This window comes from Ursus maritimus, unplaced genomic scaffold, assembly GCF_017311325.1.
Source record: "Ursus maritimus isolate PB19 unplaced genomic scaffold, ASM1731132v1 scaffold_12, whole genome shotgun sequence".
Classification (NCBI taxonomy): domain Eukaryota; kingdom Metazoa; phylum Chordata; class Mammalia; order Carnivora; family Ursidae; genus Ursus; species Ursus maritimus.
This window is the reverse complement of record NW_024423564.1, coordinates 71,748,100-71,761,693: the sequence shown is the minus strand read 5'-3', so window position 1 is coordinate 71,761,693 and position 13,594 is coordinate 71,748,100. Positions and strand designations below refer to the sequence as shown.

Sequence of the window (13,594 nt, the reverse complement as noted above, 5' to 3'; positions counted from 1 at the left end):
GGTATGTGTGTGGTATTTTAGGCAGATGGTCAAGAAAGGCATCTTGATGCGGTGATATAAAAGTTGAGACCTGAAGCTCCCTCCAGCCTCTACTTGAATACTTCCAATGCTGAAAAACTCCTTATTCAGTTATTATTCAATAGTACAAATGGATAGACTTTACCCTTTATACCTGGCCAAAGTCTGCCTTCTTCTAACCTCTACCCATGGTCCTGGACATAATAACGTACAATCTCTTTTTCTAAACATGTCCCAAATCTCTCAAAGGCTGCTAATTTGACCTGGTTACGTGAGACACCTTCACTCATGCTGGCTACTGTTCAGCCACATTTCTCTACAATAACTCTACCCATTCCACCTTAAGTGCGGAACCCAAATTCCTAAGAGAAATAAAGACAATCATAGTCTTCAGATCAGAAATTCTACTCCGAGATTACTGTCTGAAAACTGTTCCATTGTATATATGTGCAATAATTTACATTAGTTAACAAAAGTATTTGTTAAATACTCTAGACGGTCATGTAAATGTTTTCTAATTTTTGATGAGTATTTTTGTTCACACATCTTTTAACACTTTTAAGATTATCACTTTAGGGCAAATTTCTAAGGGGGGATTAGTAGACAAAGAGCAGGTATGTTTTATATTTTGATACAATATAATTCTTACCAGTAGAACATAAGAATATGTTTCTTATATCCTTGCTAAAACTGCTTTAAGAATCTCTATACTTGTGTTAAATCTTACCAGAGAAAAAACAAAATACTGTTATACTTTTATATGCAATTCTTTGCATATAAATTTCTCTTACCAGAGAAAAAACAAAATACTGTTATACTTTTATATACAATTCTTTGATTACTAATAAAGTTGATCTTAAGCTTATTAGTCTGTTTGTATTTTATTTTATTTTATTTTTTAAAGATTTTATTTATTTATTTTGACAGAGAGAGACAGCCAGCGAGAGAGGGAACACAAGCAGGGAGAGTGGGAGAGGAAGAAGCAGGCTCCTATCAGAGAAGCCTGATGTGGGGCTCGAGCCCAGAACACCGGGATCACACCCTGAGCCGAAGGCAGACGCTTAACAACTGTGCCACCCAGCCGCCCCTGTATTTTATTTTTATCATTTTTCACCAAGGTATTCTTTTGTTTTCTCAGATTCTAAGAGTTCCATGTAGATTAAAGATATTAGTCCTTTGCCTGTCATGTATGTTGCAGACATCTGTCTCAGTCTGCAAGGATTTGCCCTTCAATTTCTCAGTCTTTTTTATGACTTCTGGCTTTCACATCATGCTTTCTTCACTTCAATATTATAAGAAATATTAACTCATGTTTTCTTCTAGGATTTCTCAGGTTTCTATTTTTTCACATTTAAATGTCTGATCTATTTTGAATTTATTTTGTCAGACAGGCGAGGCAAAGATGTTGCTTTCCTTTTTACTTTTACTCAATAAATGTGCTCATCACCATTTATTGAATAAATCACCTTCTCCCCACTGATCTGAAATGTCACCTTGATCACATTTTAACTTCTTATATACATTCAGACCTATCCTGGCATCTGTGTTCTGTTCCCCTCATCAGTCTATTCCAGCATGAGGAACAGTTTGTTTCATGTAATTTCAAAACCAATCTAAATAGAGGAAGTATTTTCATAGGCATACCCTCAACCATGTCTTCTTGGCACTTTCAACTGATTAATAAGTTATGGCATATCCAGCACTAATAAAACCCAGTTATTTTAAAATGTCCAAAGCTTAAGTTTATGAGATACATAGTGGTTCATTCTCAAAACAGTGTCCGTAGGCCTTTTAGATCAGTAACTTGATAATTTTTAATGAATCAAGTAAAGATAAAACACCAAGCCAAAAAAAAAAAAAAAAGTCTGAGTCTCCATTTCTCAGAACAAATCCCACCATTTCCCAGCTCCTGTGACATCCTGTTCACACCTTTATTTTCATACTTTTCACATCGTATCATCATCATTATTTATTTAAGCTCTTTACAGATAGGAGCTATCTTTATTACTATTTTTTAAATCTTCACGGTTAACACAGTGCCTGAAATTTAACACAGGCTCCATAAAAGTATAGCAAATGAAAAGTGAGTGAAAAGAAGAAGCAAGCATGTCACAGTGCTACTCTTTTCTGGACTAGTGAAATCACATCTGGGATATTAAATTTAGTTCTGGGAGCTATACTTTGAGAGGGACAGAACAAACCAAAGCCTAAATGGTGACCTAAGTGGTGAAGGGACACAAAACCATATCACCTGAGGAGCAGCTGAAAGAACAACGAACATTCAACATGAAGAAGAAAGGAAAGTCTTGGAGCCATTTTTCCATCTATCCATCCAACAAATATATTTATCGTGTGTATCAAAGCATTGTGCCGGGCGCTAGAAATACAACCGCGATCACAATATTGTTCTTGACCCCACAGAGCTTCAGGGAGGGCCGGAAACTAAACAGCCAACTATAGTAAATTACCATCGGTGCTATGCTTGGCTCAGAGGCTGCTACAGGAAGACTTGTGGAAGGGTTCCCAGAGGAAGGAACCTCTACACTTCTACGTTAAAGTGTAAAAGGATAAGTAAGAAGTCAGCCAAAAAGAGAGAAAATTCTTTTTTTTTTTTTTTTGAGATTTATTTATTTGAGAGAGAGAGAGAAGGAGCGGGGGGTGGGGAGCAGAGGGAGAAGGAGAAGCACACTCCCCGCTGAGGAAGGAGCCCGCTATGGGACTCAATCCCAGGACCCTGGGATCACAACCTGAGAGGAAGGCAGATGCTTAGCTAACTGAGCCACCCAGGTGCCCCGAGAGAAAATTCTTTTAAGAATCTTTTTTTTTTCAGACTGAAAGAAAAGCATGTATAAAGGCCCAGAAGTGAGAAAAGGTACTTTTCCAAAACTGAATATTTTGGTATGGCTAATGGGTAGAGTTTTAAAAATCCAGCAGTTTAGAAGAGAGGTTTCAGATCAAAGTGGTGTTCAAGGAGCAGAGACCTCCTACGCCACACGAATGAGGAACGGCAGCACTGGGGGCCCCAGGAAGGGGGGGCACTCCGACTGCGGTGTGAAGGACGGAGTAGGGCGGACAAGGCTGGAGGCAGGAAGACCAGGCAGCACGCTCTTCTAATAATCCCGGTATGAGATGATGGCACTTCAGCTCGGAAGGTAAGAGTGGCAGTGAGAACGTAGTCCCTAATAACTAGAGGCCGGTGAGTGAAAAACTGGCTGAACTATTCTGTATTGCCCTAAAAGTTGTATGTATGACAGACAGAATTTACAAAGAAACAGATTTTGGCCCCATAAATATTTGTCTGAATATGAAGCGAGTTCCTGAGGATGCTGTAAGTCCCCGGTAACTTTCAGGAGTTCAAGACAAGGCATTTTATAAGATACTCAAAATGTCGAATTTTGAAATGCTGAGCCAAGTTCGATTATTTTAAGGCCTCTTCCTTTAAGGCCTCTGAGATTCTAGAAATCTACTGAATTTCATTCCACTTTGATATTCAGGGTTGCTCTCTATGCTTGTTGGGCAAAATGAAATCTGCAGGATTAACTCGGCAGAGACTGTGCCTGGCTATGATTGTGCTATGTTAGCACAGCCTCTGCTCCTTGCACAAGGAAAAATATACTTTCAGATTTTAACATCACTTTAAGTACTTTATGCTACATTGAGTAACCACTTTTTACAATTCCCTATCAACAAAATAGATTGTTCACAGCATCCCTTGTCCCTGAACCATATGTAATTGTTATCACTCACGTTAGCAACAAAACCAAAACCAACAGCAGCTCTCACTGAGTACCTTCCATTTGCCTACACCATCCCACACAGTGATCAGTATCTCCCAAGTTCATTATTCCCAGTTTAAAGATGAAGAAATAGGCTCAGAACGATTAAGTAATTTTCCCAAAGTCAAAAAACTGGTAAGTGGGGAATAGGAATCTGAACCAAGGCCTATCTGATTCTTATGCTCATGATTTTTCTACCCTACACCAGTGCCTTAGAAAGCTTGAGGCAAGTTTTAAGTCATTAAAAAGTGACCTCATTTATTGTGTATTAAGTGCTAGGCCCTTTACCTGCATTATTTCATTTCATTCATTTCTTCAGCTCACATTCATAGAATGCTTCACTTCAAAGCATATTCCATGATTTGACTTAGAGTAATGTCTGAGGATAGTCCCTCAACAGAACGAAAATAACAATCCTCTACAGCTGAAAAGTATTTGAGAGGTTTTAAGATGCTTTCACATCCATTAGCTCATGTAATCTTCTTAAAAACCCTGTGACGTAGGGAGAATGGGATTATTACCCCCATTTTCCAAGTTACAAAACTCAGGACCAGCACCACAGAGTCCCTAAATGCAGCCGGCTTTCAGAGGGCCCGGGAGTTCCAACTCCTGGTCTAGGGCTCTGTGCTATCGTCTTTGTCAGCAGGCAATAAAAGTAATGTTTTTGGAAGAAAAGGCAAGAGGGAGCAAAAAGACAATGATAATAATAGAGCTGAACACGTGAAGTCACAGTAACAAAATATACAAAAATATCTGAACAAAAATTGATAAAGGCATTAGAATATTAATATTTATGTAACATACAGAAAGACCTTAAAGGACTAAGAAGACTGACGTTTATGTAGAAATCCTGAAGGCTGATTAAGAATTTTTAACATTGACATTATTTTTCAAATCCTAGTCCTGAGGTATACCCTATAGGGATGAAAACTAAACGTAGCAGCTGTTTGACTCTTGTTATTTCAATTGTTAATATTTCTGATTGTATTTAGTTACAAAATTTAGAAAATCTTTAGATTAAACTTCAGTTCAATATATCTCATGACTAATTTCTTTTTGGGAAATCCCACCAAATTCTGATTTATGGACAGTTGGGGTTTGTTTCAGTTCTGAATTCGGTGAATGAAGAGTAGCTTCCAGTTTGGGTCGGTCCCCGGTCCCCCTTGGACTCTGTGAGATTAACTACTCTCCCCTCCCCATCTTCGTTAGCTGGGTCTGTGCCTCCTGATAAGGAGGGTTTGGCCTGACAGCTGAGACGCTGGCTGCACGTGACTCACTAGTCCATGAGACAGACAGCACGGCATCTGGTTTGGTTAGTAACCCATATTTAACAGAAATACAAGAAAGAAATCTTACCTAGTTCCAGGATGTCAGTAGCTTCTATTAAAGAAAAAAATGTTACAGCATAAGTCATTGTGACAAACATACCAAAATGACAGAAAGGTGACGTTCTGAGGTAAAATGAAGACTTGAGAGTTTGTGTAATTCAACCCTCTCAGTTTAAAAGATAACTCAGTGGTTATTAGTGTGTTACTAGTAGTTGTGGAATATACCACCGAATTCTGCCTCACTCCCAAGGCGAAAGTCTTAAAAACTGGAAATGCAGAGACGCCAAGCGATCAGGTCTAAAGCTGTGAAGCTAATTTGGAATTACCTGTACTCAGAGTCTAAGTTTCCTGATTTCTGGTTCAAAACGAAGCAAACTGCTTTTGATCGATACCTCTACAAACTATAATATTTGCTTCTGCTTTAGCCAGTGAGTTCTTTGCACCACTGAGAACCTCTTTGCACCTCTAAGAACAAAGGTTTCTTTGCACCTCTAAGAACAAAGGTTTCTTGGTAAGGATGTCAAATTAAATTTTTCCATGCTACATAGAGGTTTTTGTTTTCTTACCTTGATACTGGGATGCAGACTCTGAAAGGTGACCATACTTGTGTTTTCTAACATCATTCCAGTCTATTACTGCAGGAAGAGAGAAGACAGTCATGTGAAAAGGAAATGCAAGATTCAATACTTCTCTAAGTTAGCAGTATGTATTCACAGTTTTTGATAAAGTAATCCACTTCTTAGATTGTATTTTAAGGAAATGCTCCCAAATACAGAAAAAAGCTTTTATTTAAAAAGCATTAGTTTTCTTTTGATAATAACAAAAAAGGGGGGGCACCTAAGTGTTCAGAAGACAGATTAAGATATCACAGTACATTGATTACGTGACGAAGTATTTTGCAGCTGTTACATTTTTACAAAGGCTACACAACAAAACAGGAATATGTTTAAGTTATAATGTTATCTGCTAAAATATCAGATCAAAAATTATATTCATGGAATAATTGCAATTATGAAAACAAAGAAAACCCCTGTTATGGACTGAATTGTGTCCAACCCCCCCCCCCCCCCCCCCGCATTCTAATGTGATTGTATTTGGAGATATGGCCTATAAAGAAGTAATTACATTAAAATGAGATCATCACAGCGAGCCCTAATCCAATAAGACTGGTGTCCTTATAAGAAGAGGAAATTTAGACATATACAGGGACAAGAAAAGACCATGTGAAGACAGGGAGAAGACAGACATCTACAAGCCAAGGAGAGAGGCCTCAGAAAAAAACAATCCTGCCTGTACCTTGATCTCTGACTTCCAGTCTCCAGAATTATGAGAAAATAAATTTCTGTTTAAATCACCAGGTCTGTAATCTTTACAGCCCTAGCAACATTTACAGCCCTAGCAAACTAACCCTACAAAGTTATCACTAGGAAAAAAAAAAAAAAAAAAGCAGCAGCAAACACAGCAAATATAAACATCTGGTAATCATTAGGTGGTGGTCGTATTTCCCCCCCTATTTTCTAATCTCATATATTTTCAAATTTTTTATAAAGAGGATAAGTTACTTATATAATGGAAATATATTTTCCTTGTTTGAAAATTTAGATTAATCTACTGACCCTACCACTTTCTCGCCATCAATTACCCATCATGTTTTTACTTCCCTTCTTACCCAACTCAGATTCCATCGTCCCTCATTAAAAACACTCCTAGGCAAACACTCTTAACTCCCTTCCACTTCTCTTTTGTCAAATTTGCCTAGCAAAGCCTTAGTCTTCACTCTGATTAAAGCCACTTATTCACCTATATACCATGCCTACCGCAATTGCTCACAAGGGCTAAAGAAAAACAAATGGAAGCTTACTGGTCTCACTTTAAACTCATGGCCATAATTCTCAAATGCCACCTAACACCATTTAGAGATAATACTACATTTCTGTACTGTGTTTGCGTTTCCACCTTCAAAAAAAAATTCATATATTTTTCTCTCTCTACATACTCCAAATATTCCCTCCCTCACCTTTACTCTCAGGGATGACGTTAATTCAGTGTTCACTGAGAAAACAGAAATAAGGGATAGGCACCTTCTCTATGCCACTCATTTCAGGAAGGTACCGACCTGATCCTGGTTAGTGGTATATCCGCCATGCACAGCATAGTAGCAGGTGCTCAGGCCGGTGTTTGGTGAATGAATGAATCTACTCACTCATCGTTCTGTCTGACTGCTCTCCTATTGCTGTGGATGAGGTGTCTGTTTTTATCAAAAGGCAACCCTCCAGTTTTGCTCCACATCCCATTTCCTCTCATCCTCTCAAGGACTTTGCAAGTATTCCTGTTCTAATAGACCATTTGCATCCGCATCCTTACTGCTCCATCATCTCCTACCAAAACACACAAACTGGAGGGGATTATGCTAAGTGAAATAAGTCAAGCAGAGAAAGACAAGTATCATATGGTGTCACTCATAGGTGGAATATAAGGAATAGCGCAGAGGGTCATAGGGGAAGGGAGGGAAAACTGAATGGGAAGGATTCAAAGAAGGTGACAAACCATGAGAGACTCTGGACTCCAGGAAACAAACTGTGGGTTACAGAAGGGGGGTGGGGGAAGGGGTAGTCGGGTGATGGGTATTAAGGAGGGCACATGACGTGATGAGCACGGGGTATTATACGCAACTAACGAATCTTTGAACACTACATCAAAAACTTATGCTGTACTATATGTTGGCTAATTGAACATGATAAAAAAATTAAAAAGAAAAACAAAACAAAACAAAAAAAACCCCAGACAAACACACAAAACAAACACCTCCCCTCTCTTAATCCCACATAGATCCCTCCTGCTATATCCTTCTATTTCTCAGGGAAATTTATTTTAAGAGTTGTCTATAGTCATTGCCTCCTCGCTTCTTCACATTATCTCCTCATTCAGACAGGGTTTTTCTGTTTACTACTCCACTGAGATCACTCCCAAATTCATATTCCTAGCATTGGCCTCCTTTTGGAATTCCATGCTTACATATGTGACTACCTACAGGCCATCTCTACAAGGTTATCAAACCAGACATTTCAAACTTAACATGGCTAAAACAGAATGCCACCTCTTGCCAATCCGTTCCTCTTTTTTTTTTAAGTTTTAATTTAAACTCCAGTTAGTTAACATATAATGTAATATTAATTTCAGGTGTGCAGTCTAGTGATCGGACACTTCCATACATCACCCAGTGCTCATCAACAAGCGCCCTCTGTAATCCCCATCATCTATTTCACCCATTCCCCACCACCTCCCCTCTAGTAACCATCACCTTGTTCTCTATAGTTAAGAGTCTGTTTCTTGGTTTGTCTCTCTCTCGCTCCCTTTGTTCCCCCTCTGCTTATTTGTTTTGTTTCTTAAATTCCACATATGAATGAAATCGTATGGGATGGAGATGCCATTTACTGGTTTGGGGAAGACGATCTGTTCCTCTTTTTGTCTGCTCCAAGCCACTAAACAGCATCTCCATCACTGAGTTGCTCAAGCCAAAAATCCCTGAAGTTATCCTTGATGCCTCTATTTCCTTCACACTCACATCCACTCAGTAAGCTCCTTTGGACCATGTCCCCAACCCATTCCCCACTCTCATCCCATGGCTCACAGTCCAGTTCCAGTCACTGTCCCTCTTACCTGGACCATTATGACAGCCTGCTAACTGGAATCCGTGCTTCCACTCTTGGCCTACTCCAACCTACTCATCATACAGGGCTTAGAGTGAGCATTTTATTTATTTATTTTTAAAGATTTATTTATTTATTTTAGAGAGCAAGCAAGACAGAGAGCATGAGGGGAGGGGAGGGGGAAGAAGGAGGAGAGAATTTCAAGCAGACTCCCCACTGAGCACAGTCTGATTGGGGGGGGAGGCTCAATCTCAGGACCCTGAGATCATGAGGAGCCAAAATCTTGAGTCAGATGCTTAACTGACTGAGCCACCCAGGCACCCCCAGAGCAAGCACTTGAAAACACAAAACAGATAATGTCATTCATTTGCTTAAGGATGGCTTCCCAATAGCTTCCCACTGAGTTAAGGGTGCCTTGCAGAGCTATGCAGGATTGGGCTGCTGCCATGTCTCTGATCTTATCCTCTATGACTTTTCCCTTGTCCACTACACTCCAGTCACACTGGCCAGTGTCCCATCCTAAGTGTTTGCCTTCAGGCTAAAAAATTGCTGACAGAGACAAAAGATATTAGGATGTAACTGAATTTATATTTAAGTTTTCACAATTTTTAAAAAATTATTTTTTTTAAAAATTTTTATTATGTTATGTTAGTCACCATACAGTACATCATTAGTTTTTGATGTAGTGTTCCATGATTCACTGTTTGCGTATAACACCCAGTGCACCATGCAATTCGTGCCCTCCTTAATACCCATCACCGGCCTATCCCAATCCCCCTCCCCCCTCCCCTCTGAAGCCCTCAGTTTGTTTCCCAGAGCCCATATAATTAGAAATAATGTATTCTTAAAAATTAAATATACAAGATATATTCCACTTATGTACAAGTTTTCACTTTCTATCGCTTACATAAAGATGAGCTACCAGTATACACAAAACATATTCGGGAAGCCACAATAAATAGAAATCAGGCTGTAAGATCACTAATAAAACTAATAAAACAATTCAAAAGCAACCAATACAATTTATGAAAAAAATACTCTAGTAAAGAGAAAAAATAAAGCCAGACTCAACAATGAAGCAAAATGAACAAAATAATTAACACAATTAACTGGGAGAAAGGCGTCAAATAAGGCTCCACAAGACAATGAAAAAGGAACTTCTGAGAAGAAATATCTGAACCTCCTGGCACAAACAAGTGGAACCTGGAAAGCAGTCCCCAAAGAAGAAAAGGAGGCAACTTCTACATTCATTACAAACTGCTTAATTTTTAAGCATCACCACAAATTACTCAGTAGATTAGGGAATCATTCCTGTATCAATTCTTAAATGAACAAAATGCAGCCTCTGATAGAATTCCACACATTAAAAAAAAGGGGCTAGTTATTTTTCAAAGCATTCTAAGATTAATGGCCATGTTTCAGAATACATAATGGTATGTAGCTACTATTTTTAAGTAATCAGGGTTATTTTATTCTCTCTCCTCAGGCAGTATATTTCTTCTCTGGTCATCCCTCTCCCAGTTAACAGCAACAAATCAGAAACCGAGTCCTCCTTAACTGTCCTCTCTTGTCCTGCAGATCCAACCAGTTACCAAAATCTGTCAATTCTCCCTCTGAAGTGACCATCTCCTCTGCTCCTATTCTGAGTTTAAGGTTTCATTCTCTCTCCCCTGCCTGACAGAAACAATTACTTCAGTCACGTGTGGGACCCCATCCCTCGCCAATCCATCCTCTAGCACTCACTTTCTAAAATACACAATAGATAAAACTTGTCGCTACTCCTTTAAAAGTCTTCAAAGATCAAAACCTAAACTGTCTCCATAATAAACATGCCATACCGTTTTCTGCGTCTAGACCCCCCCCCCAACTTCTCTACTTGGGAGATTCCTATTTATTCACCACAGTCCAGAATAAATGTTACTTCATAATAGCTTTCTGGCAAAATCCTTAAGCAGAGCGCCATCTCTACCTCCCACTTCTATACCTGCCCCACAGTGTCGGAGCTAAATCCTACTACCCAGTCAGTATCCCTGGGGCTTGGCACACAGCAAGCACTAAAAAAAAAGAAAAAAGGAAAAACAAAAAAACAAAAAAAAGGAAAAAAAAACCAGTTTGTCTTTTTACCAAACTCAGAAACAGTTATGTAATTTGAGAAAATCACACATGTTAAGAAGTCAATGTTTAAATTCAAGCTTTCATCAAAACAATTCTAACACATAAATGGATACTTACATACAGAATCCACTGTAATTAGATATCAATTATTCATGTTAAATAAGGAATACTAAAACTGTAGATAATAGAGAAGTCATTTATATATTGATTTTGGAATTTTTTCTATACAAATTTCAATACCTAGGCTAATATTAAAAATGTGCTTGCTATCGTTTAATGAATACAGAGTTTCAGTTTCAGTTTTGCAAGATGAAAATGTTCTGCAGATGGATGGTGGAAATGGTTGCACAAGTATGTGACTGTACTCAATGCCACTAAACTGTACACTTAAAATGATTAAAATGGTAAATTTCAAGTTTATGTCTTTTATTACAATTTTTAAAAAGATTTTATTTGAGAGAGAGAGAGCAAGAGAGAGCATGAGTGGTGGGGAGGGGCAGAGGGAGAGGGAGAAGCAGACCCCTTGTTCAGCAGGGGCAAAGCGGGGCTCGATCCCAGGACCCCAGGATCATGACCTGAGCAGAAGGCAGACACTTAACTGCCTGAGCCACCCAGGTGCCCCTTTTATCACAATTTAAAACATTCAATTAATGAAAAAATGGACTTGCATTTCTGGGCTATCAGGAGGCTCAGAGGCTGCCGTGCTGATGCCATTTCAGATTCAGCTAACATCTACCATTACCATAGACCGGGCCCTGCACCAGGCATTTTCACATAGATCATCGCAGGTATTACCAATACCTATTTGCAGGTGAAGAATAAGAATCTGGGGCTCAGAAAGTTTAACAGTGCCACGGAGGGGGAAGGGTTGGTCGGGCAACAGCAATGAAAGATACGTAATAATAGTTCACAAACAGAAAACTGAATTAACGCCCGAATCCTGTTTCTACAGACTTCTTAATTCAATAAACATTCATTATCTGCTATTTGTCAGGCAAATGCCTAGAATAGCACTGAAGATAGACCACTAAACAGATAAAAACGCCTGCTTCTCATGAAGTTTAAATTCTAAACCAGAGGTCCACAAAATGGGGTCTTTGACTGGAGGCATCTGCAACAGCATTCACTGCAGGGAGGCAGAGACCTCCTGGCAATGAGAACCACCCTGCAGAGGAGCGTTACTCATTCCCTAAAGTATAAGCAGAAAGGCTGGGTACCACTTATCACCAAAGATGCTGAAACTTTTCCAAGCTGAGAAGGAATTTATGGGTTGGAAAGGGATTAATTACATAAACTTCTAAGATCCTACTCAACCTTGGAGTTCTATTTCACTAAGCAACAAACAATATTATGAGACAGCAATGCATCCATATCTTGTGTGTGTGTGTCTGATCACATGCACACATCCCAACTATGAACTATTTAGCAGTATAAATTATGTCTTATTCTCCTTTACATCTCATGTGTTCAAGTTCATGAAATGAATGAATGAATGCAATGTTATAGGCTTAAAAGACAGTGGATTGACTGAATCTTGTTCTGACATTAAATTTGACATTTAAATTCTACTTCCGATTTGCTATTTTCTTTTTTTAAAAAAAGATTTTATTGATTTATTAGAGAGAAAGAGCACAAGCAGGGGAGAGGGAGAAGCAGGAACCAATGCAGGGCTTGATCCCAGGACCCCGGGATCATGACCTGAGCCAAAGGCAGATGCTTAACTGACTAAGCCACCCAGGTACCCCTCCAATTTGCTATTTTCAAAATAACCCTCTAAAGCTTTTCCTATTTCCAGATTGAAATTATATTCATTCACTCTTTAAACAAAAATTCTTTGACTACACATAGGTTCCAGCCCTGTGCCAGGTAATGGGGGATTCAAAAAATAACAAGGTACTCTCCCTTCAGTCTAGAAGAGGGAGTAAGATACCTAAGTAAGTGTGATAAAGTATTATGGGGGCCACATTAAAAGTATACAGGGGCTCAGAAGGTAGAGGAGAGGGTAGGAGCCAGTTCTATCTGGGGAGAGGGTGGGAGGAGAAATTAAGACCATGGAAAAGGAATTGAGTCAGAATGGAATAATAAGAAAAGTATATCACAGAGACAGAATAATGTAAAGAAAGAAATGGTGCCATGAAGCATTATGCTAGACTTCCTCTGTCCAATATGGTAGCCACTAGCCATATGCAGCACCTGAAATGTGGCTAGTATGACTAAGGAAGTAAATATTTAATTGTTTTAACTTTTTATTAATTTAAATTTATAACTGACATTCAGTACCGTTATAGGGAAAACTTTTTTTTTAATTAGTTGCATAGGTAGAATTCAGTGATTCATCAGTTGCATATAACACTCAGTGCTCATTACATCACGTGCCCTCCTTAATGCCCCATCCCCCCACCTTGTTTGGAATAAAACTTGGTATGGGAATCTACTTTTTCAATTGAAAATTGTTGAAATCTAAATGCAGATCAAGTATTTCTGACAAAACTTGGTGTCCACACTGAGATGTGCTATCACTGTAAAACACACACCAGATTCTGAAGACTGAATATGAAAAAAAGGAATGTAGAACAGCTCATTATGTATTTTTATATTGGTGTCAAAATAGTATTTTAGATACACAAGTTAAGTAAAATATATTATTAAATTAATTATTAAAATTAATTCCTCTGTTCCTTCTTTACCTTTTTCAATGTGGCTACTA

General features: G+C 38.7%; 1 protein-coding gene across 9 annotated transcripts in view; it reads right to left on the bottom strand.

The window, feature by feature from the left end:
- Positions 1-13,594, bottom strand: part of SCMH1 (Scm polycomb group protein homolog 1) — a 172,334-nt gene that overhangs the window by 111,171 nt on the left and 47,569 nt on the right. For all 9 annotated transcript variants that reach the window (XM_040627450.1, XM_040627451.1, XM_008699363.2 and 6 more), the window contains 2 exons: positions 5,689-5,757; positions 5,151-5,174 (listed from right to left, as the gene is read on the bottom strand). In XM_040627450.1, coding sequence (XP_040483384.1) covers positions 5,151-5,174; positions 5,689-5,757 — 93 coding nt within the window. The remainder of the gene's footprint in view (positions 1-5,150; positions 5,175-5,688; positions 5,758-13,594) is intronic.